Source organism: Dermatophagoides pteronyssinus, unplaced genomic scaffold (genome assembly GCF_027571235.1).
Source record: "Dermatophagoides pteronyssinus isolate colony J.1.1.1.1 unplaced genomic scaffold, Derpt_VIB-CSIC_2022.12 sq0023, whole genome shotgun sequence".
In the NCBI taxonomy this organism is placed as follows: Eukaryota; Metazoa; Arthropoda; class Arachnida; order Sarcoptiformes; family Pyroglyphidae; genus Dermatophagoides; species Dermatophagoides pteronyssinus.
In genome coordinates, this window is record NW_027461547.1 from 621,217 (window position 1) to 636,152 (window position 14,936).

Below are 14,936 nucleotides of genomic sequence, written 5' to 3' on the forward strand. Positions count from 1 at the left end.
TTTCTCTCTCTCTTTTGTATGTTTATACTGATGCCGTTGATGATAATAATGGTTCCATCATCATCATCATCATTTGAATTATAATGATGAATTTTTATTCGTTGCGTTTTGGTTATTTTTTGTTTTGTCATTTTTTTTCATTATATAATTTTATTGTTCTGTATTTATCTCTAAACAATTTGTTTTTATTTAGATTTTGAAAAGAAATTTTTGTTTCAAAAAAAACGACCGAAAAATATTTAAGTAATAGGGGTTTCACACTAGCAGCAATGTGAATGAAATATTTCAAATGCAATATTTCAGTCCATAAGGCTGAAATGTAGTGAAATATTGCATTTGAAATATTTCATTCACATTGCTGCTAGTGTGAAACCCCTATAATCCAAAACAAAAAACAAAAATTTTATTTCTAGACCGGAAACAATGAGAAAGAACCAATACTATTACAGGAAGAAAGCTATCAAATAAGATAAAATACTTTTCCATTGACGTGAATCCCATTTTTGTGTTTTGTTTTAATTTCAATTCACAAAAAAAAATCATTACCTATTATGATGATTGAATCATCAATTAAAAATATATATTCAATAATAACATGGGTGATTATTATTCTCATCATTATTATTATTAAACATAAAAAAATATATATTTTTCTTTTCAAACAATAACAATAATCATTGGTTAAAATACCCAAAAAAAATAAAAATTGTTAGAATTTACAATCAGAACCAATGATAATAATAATAATAATAATGATTATTTTTTTCTATTGTGTATTCGTGTGGTTTTTTTTAATTTACCGGAATTCATTGTAGCAATCATTATCATCATCATGGCTAAAACATAGAAATGAGAATGAAAATAAACTATATTAATAGTGAATGACTGACTGATTTGTTGGCCGACACAAACATAAATTACAATGAGACAAACAACAACAAACATCAGGCATGGCTAAAATGTGACAGGAAATGAGTTTGAATTTCTAACCCGAACCAAGCTAAATGAGAATGACAGAACGGACGGACGTAGTATAGTAACTAGCCAAGAATTCATTTGCCAAGAATCCAGAAAAAAAAGATTCAGAGAACAGGAACAGAAAAGAAACAATCATTCCGGACATTCATTGTGTTTTCAGTGTTTAAACATTAGCTGTTTTTTCAGTTTTGATGATGAAACTAATGATTACTACTCTATGTACGGTATATTCCAATCAAAATCAGCAACTATGCTCATGGTCCATGATAGTATGTAAGCTTGAATCCAATATCCATTGTGTAATTAGAACCAAAATATTTTGTTTCGGTTGATCGTAGATTGTTAGTCATAAAAGCCAAATAGAAAAAAGTCAGGCAAAAAAAGTATTGTACGATTCTCAAAATAATCACAGCAACAAAGAAAAATATCTAATGAACACCTCACTGTACACAATGACAATTCGTAAATCGTTTTTCATTTTCATTTTGGCGCCGCGGGTTATTTGGCCAATTTCTATTCATCATTGATGATAATGATTCTCAAGAATTATAATAGATCTTGAAATAGATATCAATGAACAAACTAGAAAGAAAGAAAAAAAAGAGAGAGAGGGAGTTGACGCAGATGTTAATCAAAAGAAGAAAAAACAATTTGCACAAATCATCATCATTGATTCGAAATACAAACACACACACAGAGAAAAAAAATCGAATGTGTCATTCTGGGTAAGAAATTCATTCAGTTGAAAACAAATGAAATAAAGTTATCGTATATTATTATAGAGATTTATATTCGGATCATTATACCGATCGAACGTGTAGTTGCATTCATCAGCAAACGTGAAAACAAAAATTACATTCATCATGTATGTTTTGCCATTCGTATTTTTTTTTTCTTATTCTTCTTTCAGGTTTCATTCATTCATTTATCATAATGATGATCATTGCTAAAAATGGTTGGTCAAAATTGATTGAATATTTTTTATATATTCTTTTTTATTGCTTGAATGATTTCTGATGACGTTGACGACTATCATTCATGATAATTATTCCTAACGGTATAAAATAGGTACATTAATCTAATTGACAGTGATAACAGAAAAAAAAAGACAAAAAGAGAGAAAAATGATGATCGAAACAAAAAAAATGAATGCAAACAAAAAAAAAAAAAAAAATAGTCGAGATTCGTGAAACATGAAAATGGTTGTCTCCATAATCATTAATTCAATCGCAAAAAACAGGCAGAATTTCGAAACAATTGAATTAAAAAAAAGCAAAAAAAAAAAAAAAAATTATCACAAAACATCCAACAACGAAATAATTCTAATGTTCACCCATTCTTCTTATTCCATTTATTTGATTTCATCTTTTTTTCCCTAGCTCAATGGATGAACAATATAATATAATTAAAAATACCTTATTCAATAATTTCCTATATTGATTATAATTTTATTGCACGTATCTCTTTCGTTTGCAGTAGCCATTCACATTTCACTTCATTATCAAATTATTATGGTCGATGATAATTGAAGAATGACAAAGGATAACACATGAATATCGATCACGAAAAGAATCTAATTAAAAAAAGAATAGTAGATAATTGATAGAGAAAAAATATGATTAGATTTCTAATTCTGTCATTCATCATCATTGTCGTTAATTATTTTTCAAGATAATTTTTTATTTGCCAAAATAATTTTAGCTATAGATCTGTTTTTCGTTATTATTCTTCGGCTAGGGAGTTTCAAAGATCTTTTCAGGTACAGCAAAGATCAGGTTGATTGAATGAATTGAAACCATTTTTTTCGATTTTATATTTTATTTCAGCTATAATTTTCAAAATTTTTTCCCATTCAATTTTATATTGCTCAATATGTCACCAGAATATGATTATCATCGATTAGAATGAAATAGAGAAGAAGGAAAATGACTATCATTCTCATGATTGTGGATTTAAGTTTCACTTTGGTTGATGATGGTCATCATTATTCATGTTGCGTAGACTTTCTACTGACAACTATAGGTATTGCACAGTGCATTTTTTTCTTTTTTTTTCGATCATTTTACGTCCAAGTTATCGAAACGCAGCGGTATTCTGTTGGCTTAGACACATGATTACGAGAAAAAATTTTTTGCTTTTTTGAGCGACATAAAAAAAGAATATTTTATGTTCAAAAAAAATGCAAAAAAAAAGATTCTATCGACATTCAATGATAGACTATGAGGAACACAAATCTTGTTTTCATAAAAAGATGGCGCTTCAACAACAACCACCATTAGTAGTTTGACAGAAATAAAATAAATGTTTTCTATAAGTGACAATTTCCTTTTTCAATTTGATTTGATGACAATATAAAATCGAGGAATTTGAAGTGAATCCAATTTTATTCTCAGTTTAGATTTTTTACATGAAATGTATCCGGTGTGTATATATTTCAGTTATTGAATATTAATGGCCTGGATTTAGTCAAAATAAACAACAAACCTAAAAGGAATAATAATCAATATAATGTTGAAAACTTTTTTCCTGAAACACTGTAAATGTTACCGTTGTTTGTTTGGTCAATGTTTGATTATTTATTCATTTTAATTTAGCTAAATTGTTTTTTTTAATATGTGTAAATGAACTGTCAATGATGATGAATCTAATTGAATCATAAGTCATATTAAAAATGGTGAGAAAACCTTGGAACATCAATTTTTTTGCGAATGATGAAATAAGATAAAATTTTGATATGTAAGTCATGTATAATGTTTTTTGGTATGATTATGAGGGGTTTATTTTAGTAAATTAAAAATAAAAAAGAGTAGCCATTCTCATAAATAAAATTTATATTTATTTTTTTTCAAGCTAACATTAACGATGATGATATGATGATAATGATGATGGCACATAATATCTGATTATTAATTCAATTATGTGCATTCATTGATCTAGAAACCTGACAAAATAAGTAATAGAAAAATAAAATAGTTGGATGTGATGAATATATTTCGTATGAAATAAGTCGGCCTTAAGAAAAATAACTGCCGAATTTGACAGGTGATATGGTTAGAAAAAAGTGACCATCATCACCACCACCAACATCGATAATTGTTGCCTGTCAATGAATTTATGAATTCGCCATCATCATCATCAAAATTAGTTAACCAGTTAAGTTAACAAAATAAATAGGAAATTAAGTAAAATCTATCTAATAAAAATTCTACTAACTGAATAGAGCATCAAATTTATCGATTCAATCGATTCGGAGCATTATCAGGATTAACCGTTTTTTCTTCTAATTTCATGCTATGACCAAAGGGAAAAATATGTATTTTTTCACTTCATTTCATTCATCACATTTATAAATATTCAGACAAAATTTGCTTTTAATGAAAAAAAAGTTGTTTGTCATGTTTTCAATTTAGTTTCATTTCATTTAAAAAACAAGTCTACGACAATAATTACGGACTCTTAATAAATTTAACATGACATTTACATCTATGCTGTTTTTGTAGGGATTTTGTCTTAAATTCCGTTGTCAGTGCTATGAAAAAAATTCTCATTCATTCTTTTTTTCATTCATCATTTAATTTCAACAGAAATGAACCATAAATGTCCTTGATGAGATATATTTTTGAATGCTCAACATAATCGGTGACAAACAAAAATTGTTTTCTGGCTAGAATGAATAAATAATGTCCATATGTTTGCGATATCAAATTCGCTTTTCATATTTTTTTCAAACTAAACTAAAGACTATCGACAAATTTTTCAAATCACCAAATTATAAAAAAATGGGTATCAATTAAGCTATTTATGAGAAATATCTTAATTGATTTTAACCTGTCGGTGACAGTAGAAAAGTTTTTTCCAAAACTATAAAGAATTTATCAATGTCATATATCGTTTATCAATCAATTAAAAATTGTGAAATGAATTCATATTTTTAATAGAAAAAAAACTTTATATTAGATCGATTTACCTTCTTCGAACCAATATTATTGCAATCAGATACTGATTATTATTATTATTATTATTATGAACTTTTAATAGTTATGGTTTTTTCACTCGATTATGGCGGATTCGATTACAACAAGTTTCATTTTTTTTATCGGTTATAAAATAATTGGATGATGTTCCAGATATCATTTATTTTCTCTTACTTTTTCTCTATTTTTTTCAAATCTAAAAATTAATGCATGACAGTTTCAGATTTATATACACAAATCTTTATGACTCATCATTAATTATTTTACCTTAGTTGAGCAAATTTTTTTTGCCCTCTTTAAATTAGTCTTATGTTTTTTGCCCTTTATCCAAATGAATAAATGATCCCTCTTAAATAATCAGAATGCTATTTCAAGATCTTGATGATTTAGGGCAAAAATGAAGGTTTATGTCAGTCTTATTCCATGATTGAATAATGGGGCAAATTAACAAGAAAATGTTTACTAAACTGGTCAATTCAATTTTTTTTGAATATTGATAAAAAAATTTTCTAGACTATTGACTAATTTACGTTTGTTATATCATTTTTCTTAGAATTCATTTCTTTTGTACTCAATAAATTAATATACAAAAACAGCTTCTGAAAGTTTTGTTTTACAAATTCTTTTCAGAATTGAATACCTTAGCGAATTAATTTTTATGATTTCATCATTATCATCGTTGGTTAAATTACCAGTGTGAATGATTATGATGACGATAATAGTGCTTAAAATATCTTCTATATTAATGCATAATATTTCAGTTGTATCGAAAAGTATATTTAAACAGATTCATTACAATCATTGTTGTTTGAGTTTTGAAAAACAAACAATCATGTGTAAATGCTTACATATAAAATAACGATAATTTCTATTATTAATACCACTATTACTGTTATACTAGAATAGATTTGTTTTAATCGCACCCCAATATGTCTTTATCTTTATATCATGATGATGATGATGATGATGAATATTTCGAGTGTTTTGATTAATATCCAAGTAACAAAATATAAGAACAATTGTGACGGAAACAAAGAAGAGAAGTATATCTTGTCATAATGATGATCAAGATAAAAATGATTGTTGTTATTTTCAAGAATTGATTCGGAATAATGATTCTTAAATGTTTTTAAAATCGAAAAAAATTTGAATAATTTTCTATTGTATGACCACAGAGATACGAACGAATTGGAAAGAAAAATCTGATATCAAAAAACTAAAATCTTTCGTTGATATCATGTTACCGAAATAAATAAATAGACAGTATCTCTGTAAAAAAGACAGAGCAATGACTGAGTAGAGCTAGAATGAATGGATGGATGGATCTATTTTGAAAGAACAAAGAAACAAGATTCATCATCAGAATTTAAAATGAAATGAAAAAAAAATTCATATGAATATTATCAACATCTTCATCATCATCATCATCATCGACTAGAAAAAGAATGTGTGTCTACATTGAAATTGTCTTTTCCTTTCTTTTTCTTTTTTTTGGCGGTGATGATGAAGATGAAGATGACATTTAAGAAAATCGTCATCATCATAAAGATTATTAGATTTTCCTACAGAACTTGATGATGATGATGTCCCTATTTTTTTGAATGATGATGAACGTCAAATTTAAAAAAATAAAATAAAATAAAAATTCCAAAGCGGATTATGTAGCAATTGTTTTTTGTTTTGTTTTGAAATAAACGCTACTACTGTTTCATTTATGGTTCATAGTGATTGGATATCAAAATAAAATAGTAGAATCTAAAATCATCTTTGGTGATGATTTCCGTTTGCAATCATAGCAAAAATTCTATTAAATGCCATCCACCAACGACATGTATCATTATATACTGGATGTTGGCCAAACATCATTGCAATTGTCATTCTCAATTCATTTATTCATAAGTATATACATTCATCATAAGGTATGTCTTTGTATGACAATTCCATTATTGGTATTTACCGCTATTAATGTTTTTTCGTTGTTGTTGTATTATTTGAGTGTAAATGTCATACGAAATGTATTCTTTCATTGATTTTTTTTCCAGGCACACACATATTTTTATGAATTTGACATGTTTCGATGTGACACAGGATAAATCCTTGAGTAATGTAATAAAACACAAATGTCATACTGTATCAAAAAATTATATTGAGAAAATAATGTTTGATGATGATAATAATTACAATTATTATTATCATTATGTTACAATGTTTTTTTGCTCGTATACAATCAACAAAAAAATGTTGCTGTCATCATTTCATTTTCATTCAATTTTTTTCAATTCTTCAACCTTGTGTGTGTTGTTTGAGTGTGTGAAAGAAATTCTGTTTGTCAATCTCTTTTTGCTCCATATCCATTAGAAAGAATATTGAAATATATTCGATTCTTTTGTGGATTTCATTTTGGCTCAACTAATCACAGAATTGAATTGAATACATATGTTTGAATCGCGACTTGCAGGCATTCAAAAAAAAATCTTTACATTTCATTGCATTCACACACATACACATTTTTTCAGTGACAATATGGATATCACCACAATGAAGCCGGTGGCCATTTCGAAGCATTGACCTCGAAAAGGCTGAAAAAATTTATGCCGAAATAAGAGAACAAATCATGATGAAACATGATCAGCACATAGCGTTCGAAAAAAATGATCGATCAATTATGATGATGATGATTAAGCAAGAAACAAAAATATAACATTTTTCGGTTCAATCTGATTTTTTGTTTCGGTTTTTTTTTCGTTGATAATTTCATTTCATTTTGGCAGATAATGATTATGAACATTCGTTCGGTTTCGCAGCATTTTGTTTCTATTCGATATTGTATATTTATTCGACACACTATTTGAACATTTGATCGATTCGTCAAGCACTTTGGTGTATATAAATGTGAACTGTTTATGTCAAGCTAGATCAACTTGACCAGCATATCAGAAAAAAATGCTGTTTTGATTCCTTCTGTTCAATCATAATGAATTCATCATCATCATCGCATTGATATTCATGATCACATACACCTGAAAGTTTGTCTAGTCATTCTTTCAAGAAATATATTTTTCCAGCATTGCAATTTGCTTTGTTCATTTGATTACTTTTATTCTATGACGATGCTATAGGACATTATTGTACATTGCGAAAAGAATTCGCAATTATGGAACAATGTACTAAGAGTTTAATGAAGAAAAAAAAACAAAATCCAAACTAAAGTCTAATTTTCAAATAAACAAATAGACATGATACAAATGGATGACAAACAGGAAAAAACAGTGAAATAACATTATCAATAAAAATGTGATTTTCAGAAAAAATTTATGAGAAATCCCAAATTTACAATTTATTTTTTTCTAAGATATCTGTCGTCGTCTCTTTATTCATTCCTTTTCATCATTTTATTCAACATTCTTATCTTTTCTCTTTTTCCTGCTTTATATCTTTCGTTTTTTTTCTGGCTCTCTCTCTCTCTCTCTCTCTCTCTCTCTCTCTCTCTCTCTCTCTCTCTCTCTCTCTCTCTCTCTCTCTCTCTCTATTTCATTATCTATCTCTTACACATTCACATTGCTTGTAAACTGTTTTATTTTTTTCCTTTGGTGATGATTGTAAATGACTATGAAAATGGGTAAAGAAAAAAAAGACCAACATTGGTGATGTTTATTGCGGGAGATAAGCGATTTTTTTTTGCTATAGAGGAATTACGATTAACACCATGTGGAAGCGAAAATAAAATCATCATCATCACCAGTTACAGATTTGGATGATGAGATTGCGCTTGATTTTTTGTTTTGTCCCCGAGCCCGAAACACGTGGTCGACATTTTTGTCAATAATACTATTGTTGTGGTTCATATTTGACATACGTATATTTAATTCTATTCCAATTCTCTTCGTTCATTTCCTTTTTTTTCAATAATCGAAAATATTATTCTGCTATTTTAAGAATTTATTTTGCCCAAATAAATGTGAGTACCAATGTAATATATACACAGATGACTGATTTTTGAACGAATTTTTGATATTAATTTTTCATTTACTTTCTGGCTGTAAGTTTAGGCTTACATCTGTACCTCCAAAATTTATTTTGAAAAAAATACATTTATGATGAATAGTGGTTGAAGATATTGAAGAAAAAGAAAAAAGAAAAAAAGCTTAGGATATATGAATTCAACGAATGAATCCGTTTGTATGAATGAATGAATTTATCCAAAATCAATGGCAATAGTAACGGTATTGTGGATAAATAAATAAAAAAAATTACAGTTTTTTTCTGCTATTGCAAATAACATGATGTCGATGCTAGCAAAAAAAAATCATGATCATGCAAAGGGATGAGAAGGAGGAGTAGGAGAATGTGGGGAGTGTTATACTGTTTTGAAGAAAAAAAGCCTAGTGGTTTTTTTTCATATATTCTTCTGGTGCTTGTTGCTGGTATTTTGTATGCCCCTTTTTCTACCACAACCATCACTATTACCATCAACATTTTCATTATTATCAATTCAGAATTAAATTCAATTGAAATGAAACTATGATGATGATGATGGCTTTTAATAATGATGACTATTTGGTGATGATTATGATGATAGAAGCGCACAGAATAACAATTTTTTTTCTTATTATTTAGTTTTTTTTCGTCATCATCATCATTGCGCGAATAAAGATCGTGGTAGCCGACAGCCAACCTTCAACATTGGAAAAATGGCCAAAAATAAAAATGAATAAAGATAATATGTTGTTTATGCTGTTGGGGTTGATTGTTGTTGTAAGGAAAAACGAATCATTTAGTTTTTGGATCCCGTCAGTGACGGTACTCTGTATATGTAAAACTGTTTTTTCCTTACTTTTTCGTTGATTATTTTTTTTCGCTTTCATTTTCATTCAACTTTTTTTTGTTTCTATTTTATTTGTCAATTCGGGTATGTATAAACTATCCTACATATATGGTGGTGGTATATGATAATGATGGTTGGTTGGTTGGATGGTTGGTCGCGGCGGTTCCTGGATCATGGAATTTTTTTCCTTTTGCTATATTGTCTAAGTGGAATTACGAAATAGATAGGATATATGTGTGTGTATGAACGAGGTTCTAGCATTTGAAAAAAATACAGAAAAATTCTATGATTCTATGATCCAGAATACATAACTATAGATTTATGTTTTTTTTTCAATGCTACTACTACCACTTATAGAATCTTGATCCAAAAAACCGGCCATCATTTTGAAAAAATCGGGTTTGTAAAAAATACCACTACTTATATTCACTACAATCCAACCTGTAATGATACGCGCATATCAAAAAAATAGTTCAAAAATAACTACATTAACAACAACAACAACAACAACATCAACATTAAAAACAATAAAAATAGCAGGCGGTTCACATATAAGAGACAAAACAATATCCGTTATCCTGGATCATCATCAATGATTCGTCGCAAATTCTGTGTCGAAACCGAATGAACAACAATGAAAATAACTGTAAAGAGAAATAAAGTAGGAAAAAAAACCAAACGATAACTGAAAACCACATCCAAAAAGCCGTGTGTGTTGAATCGTTGTTGTTGTTGGTGTTGGTGTTGGTAAACCCGAAAAAAGTGAAACGTTCAAAATTCTGGACTAGCTCATTTTCGATTCTTAAAAAAAATAAAATTTTTTTCTTCTTTATTATTTGCCAGTCTGCTTTTGTTGTGTTTGCGTCGTGTGTTTGTATGTTTATTATTTATTATTATTGTGATTGTGATTTTCAACATTTTTTTCTCTTCCCACATCTTTCATCTCTCGATTCTACGGCTCGTTTCAATTTCATTCAACATTATCATCAAAATTTATTTTCCATTTTTTTTTTCTCTAAATGAAAAAAAAAGTTTTTGACTTTTTCTCTTGAAAATTTAATAAAAACAACAACAACAACGATGATGACGACGACGACAACAATGATGATTTGATTGTAAATTCTTTTTTATCGTTGGTTGTTATTTATTTTTTCATTTTTACCACCATCAAAAACACCAAGAAAAAAATGACATTAATTTAATTCATTCCATTTCGTCATAAGAATTTTTTTATTATTATTTCATTTTCTGCAAAAAAAAACGGGTTGCCATTTCGATTGCATCATCGTCATCTCCATCATCCACAACAACAGACCAAATATCAATCCACAGCGACAATAACAACAACAACAACACTTGTTCTCTAAGCACAACAACAATTTTCAATTCAATTTTCTCCCCCATTTTTCGCAGTAAATGTTTTATATTTTAAAATTTATCAAATAGAACAAAAAAAAGGGTGAAATATTTAGTAAACCAAAATATAAGAAACAAGTGTTTTTGTGTAACCAGAATAAGTTGTTGTTGTTGTTGTTGCTGTTGAAACTTTTTCATTGAAAATTTATTCTATTTTTTCTCACTTTCTCTTATTTGTTTCCCCATCCTTTTTTCTCAATATTATTCGGGTAGATTAATTCGAAAATAAAAAATATTTAATCATCTTCATTCAAACAACATCGTAATGTATGAACAGAATAATCAATGAAAATAAAAAACATCAAGCCCAACATTGAACTTTGTATGTGTATTTGAATAAAGCTAGTTTTGTTGTGTAAATTTCTCTCTTCCTTTCGAATATCATCATCACATTTTTTTTGGTAATCATCTTAACGGAGTGAGAAAAAAAAAGAAAAAGAAGAAAATCGTTTTGAAACAAACCAATGAAGATAATATAAAAAGTTTTACCTTTCGAACAAAAAAAAAGTTGAAATCCAAAACCTTTACCGATTCAATATCCTACCTACATTGTGCTTGTGTGTTCATTTTATTTCATTCATAATTGTTGTTGATATTTTAATCTTTTTAAATTGTGAATTTCAAATTTCAAATTCTGGTGAATGAAAAAAAAACAATTCTCTGTTTCTAATATTATTATTTAATGAAAAAAAATAAACTTTAAACCAAAATTCTATCAACTAATTTTTTCCCTGAATATGAAAAAGTGATCTCAACAATTTATTTTGAAATCGATATTGTTTGTTTGTATTTTTTAACGAATGAAATTTTTTTTCAACATTATAATGACAGAATAAATTTTTCAACAAAAAAAACACTTCATCATCCTCAAAATACTTCTTACACCTATCCCACACACACAACACACCTTTTTTTCATCTATTTTCCTATATTAATTTGTCATTTGTTTTTTCCTGATTAAAAACATTGTGTTGATCTGTTTGTGTGCGTTGTGTGTACGCCTTCTCGCTTAGCAATAATTCTTGAAAATTTTCTTCTCCTTTTTTTTTGTTCATCATTTTGTTATCAATATTGGTCAGCTATTTTTTCCAAAAGTATCTCCGTTTTTGTTATTTGTGTTAATATTTTCCATCATTATTTGTAAACAACAACAACGATATCATCATTTTTATAATCGTTATCATTTATCATCACAATTCATTCATCATAATTATCGAATTTTTTTTTCGTTTCTGGTGCAATAATAATTATCAAATTGGAAAAAAAATCTGATAAATAATTTATTAATAAATAAAGAAATTATCGCCAAAATTATTGATTAAGTTTTCAAAAAAAAGAAAAAAGTTTTTTCCGTCTACCTGATTATTATTTTCAAATAAATATTTATTCTTTAGCTAAAAAAAATTAAACAATGAAAATGGAAACTGATTCACAGCAACAAATACAACAGGCTCAACAGCAGCAGCAGCCTCAAACTAATGGTATATCACCATCATCGACATCATCTCAATCATCATCATCACCATCATCCGCATCATCATCAAATGGACAACTACAACAACAACAACAACAACAATCTCAATCGCCACAAGGCCAACAACCAATGATAAACAATAATTCAACACAACAACAACAATCGACCAATAACAATAATAATAATATGACGACGACGAATAATAATTGTAGCAACACCTCGAATAATACATCCACTAATTCGAGTGATGTTGTCGTCAATCATGATGGATCTTATGATCAAGATTTGTAAGTAGAATTTAATTTTTAAATTCAAATCTTGTATTTTTTTCGACGTGGTTTTTCTTTGTCCTGATGGCAACCACACCGACACAAACACACACATCAAACTTAATGTACCGTTAATTTTGTGTTTTTCCAACACCATAATTTTGTTTGCCTTATGGGCAACAATTTGAATTTATTTTCTCACTTTTTTTTACGGTCGTTGTCATTTACTGCCAACTTTATTCATTATAATTTCATTTAGTTTTTTACATAGAATTCTTATGAACGAAAAGTTCTATAAATCTTCTAGTTGAATAAATTCTCAATGTTCTCTCTCTATATATGTGAATTTATTTTGACTGAATGAATGAATGAATACGATTCTGTAACGGACATAAGAAAACATCATTTATTTATTATTCTGGTCATTATTATTTGTGGTTTACTTTTCCAAAAAAAGAATATTGTTATGGCACTGGTTGTTGTGGTTAATTCCAGGCTCATGTTTTTTTGTTGTTGTTGTTAGCGAATTATTTTTTTTCCGCAGGTGGTTTTATTTATTACTATATAATGTTGACAATGTTGAAACTGCTCATAACAATTTTTCAACGATTGGTAATTTTGTTGAAATTTTCGGTGGTTTATGATGGGCCAGCCAGTCAGCCATCACCTGAAAATGTTCACCTGTCTAATATTCATCGATATAATAGAATATATACAGTAGTTATATAATATACTTTCAGTATGTTTATTTTGATTATCATTGTGAATGATGATGATGATTATTATTATTATTATTATAGAATAAAATTGGAATTTTTTTAGGGATGATGAAAATGATGATGATCATCATCATTTGTGACCGATGAAAAATACATAATAATAGCAATGATTATTATTATTATTATTCACACTATTACTGATATGGTTTTATTATTATTATTATTTTCTTTTGGCCAATCTTTCTGTGTTGATTATGTTGTTGTTATTCCTGGAATTTTTGGTTTTTGTTTTTCTTTTTTGTCAGTTGCACCACTTGTATATTGATGATGGACCTCATTATTTTTATTTGAATATTGTTCACTTGCTTTATTTTATCAATTTTCGTTTTTTTTGTGTGTTTTTATTAATGGTGTCCAATCTGTGTTTGTTTGTGTTTTCATATGGATTTTTTTTACTCTCTTCATGTTTTTTAAATAGAAACAAAGAATAAAACCTCATAAATATATACACTCAACGGAATAATAAGTGAAAAAAAAATAAAACTTTCCATAAAAATCATTATGATAGTAGTGCAGGTGACATTCGTTGATTCTTAATGTCAGCGATTCAAAAATTCTAATTGTCCTATTTTTTGTTCAACAAATTCTTAAGATCATCATCTAAAATGTGTTTTTTCCAGTTATTTTAGTTTGTATTTATTAGAATTGATCGAATTCATGTCAATATTTGAGCCTTATTTACAGATAGTTTTTTTTTTCGTTGTTGCTTGATCCAAATCCACAAATGTTGATGTCAATATCATCATCATCACCATCATTGTTGCTGATGTTGTCGTCCTTGTAGTTAGTTAGTGTACGATATAATGATGATGATGGTGGTGGCAATGAAGCACATCCAAATTCATTCCCCAATGGAATAGATCCAAAATAGTAGCAGTTGTTGTTGTTATTTTTTGAAAATAACTTGTAATTGTATTGTCTACCACCATTATTATTATATTTCTACAATTTTTTCGTTTGTTTGTTTGTTTCTTCTTTCTCGATTCTGGATGATGATAAAAGCTAGGGAGAAAGATTCATAAGCAAAAAAAAGTTGGACTAACGAATAGAGAGAGAGAGAGAGGGAAAGAAAAAAATTCCTTTAGTAATCATCATCATAATAATAATCATCATCTCCCTAAGCATCATTGCACCATTGAATAGTTTATCTTTACACTTTTTTCACGCATTTATTAATTCATTTACTTTTTATTTAAAACATGAACAGTATGAATGAATGAA

General features: G+C 27.9%; 1 protein-coding gene across 4 annotated transcripts in view; it reads left to right on the forward strand.

Annotated features, from left to right (window-relative positions):
• The first annotated feature begins 9,739 nt into the window (after nt 1–9,739).
• LOC113791739 (RNA-binding protein Musashi homolog Rbp6-like) overlaps nt 9,740–14,936 on the forward strand; it is a 30,097-nt gene continuing 24,900 nt past the window's right edge. The window contains exons 1-2 of one of the 4 annotated variants that reach the window (XM_075823073.1): nt 9,740–9,861; nt 11,407–12,954. In XM_075823073.1, coding sequence (XP_075679188.1) covers nt 12,605–12,954 — 350 coding nt within the window. In that variant the 5' untranslated portion in view covers nt 9,740–9,861; nt 11,407–12,604. Of the gene's footprint in view, nt 9,862–10,268; nt 11,190–11,406; nt 12,955–14,936 lie in introns of those variants that run through there. The other 3 variants (XM_075823072.1, XM_075823071.1, XM_075823074.1) reach the window with 3 other exon arrangements.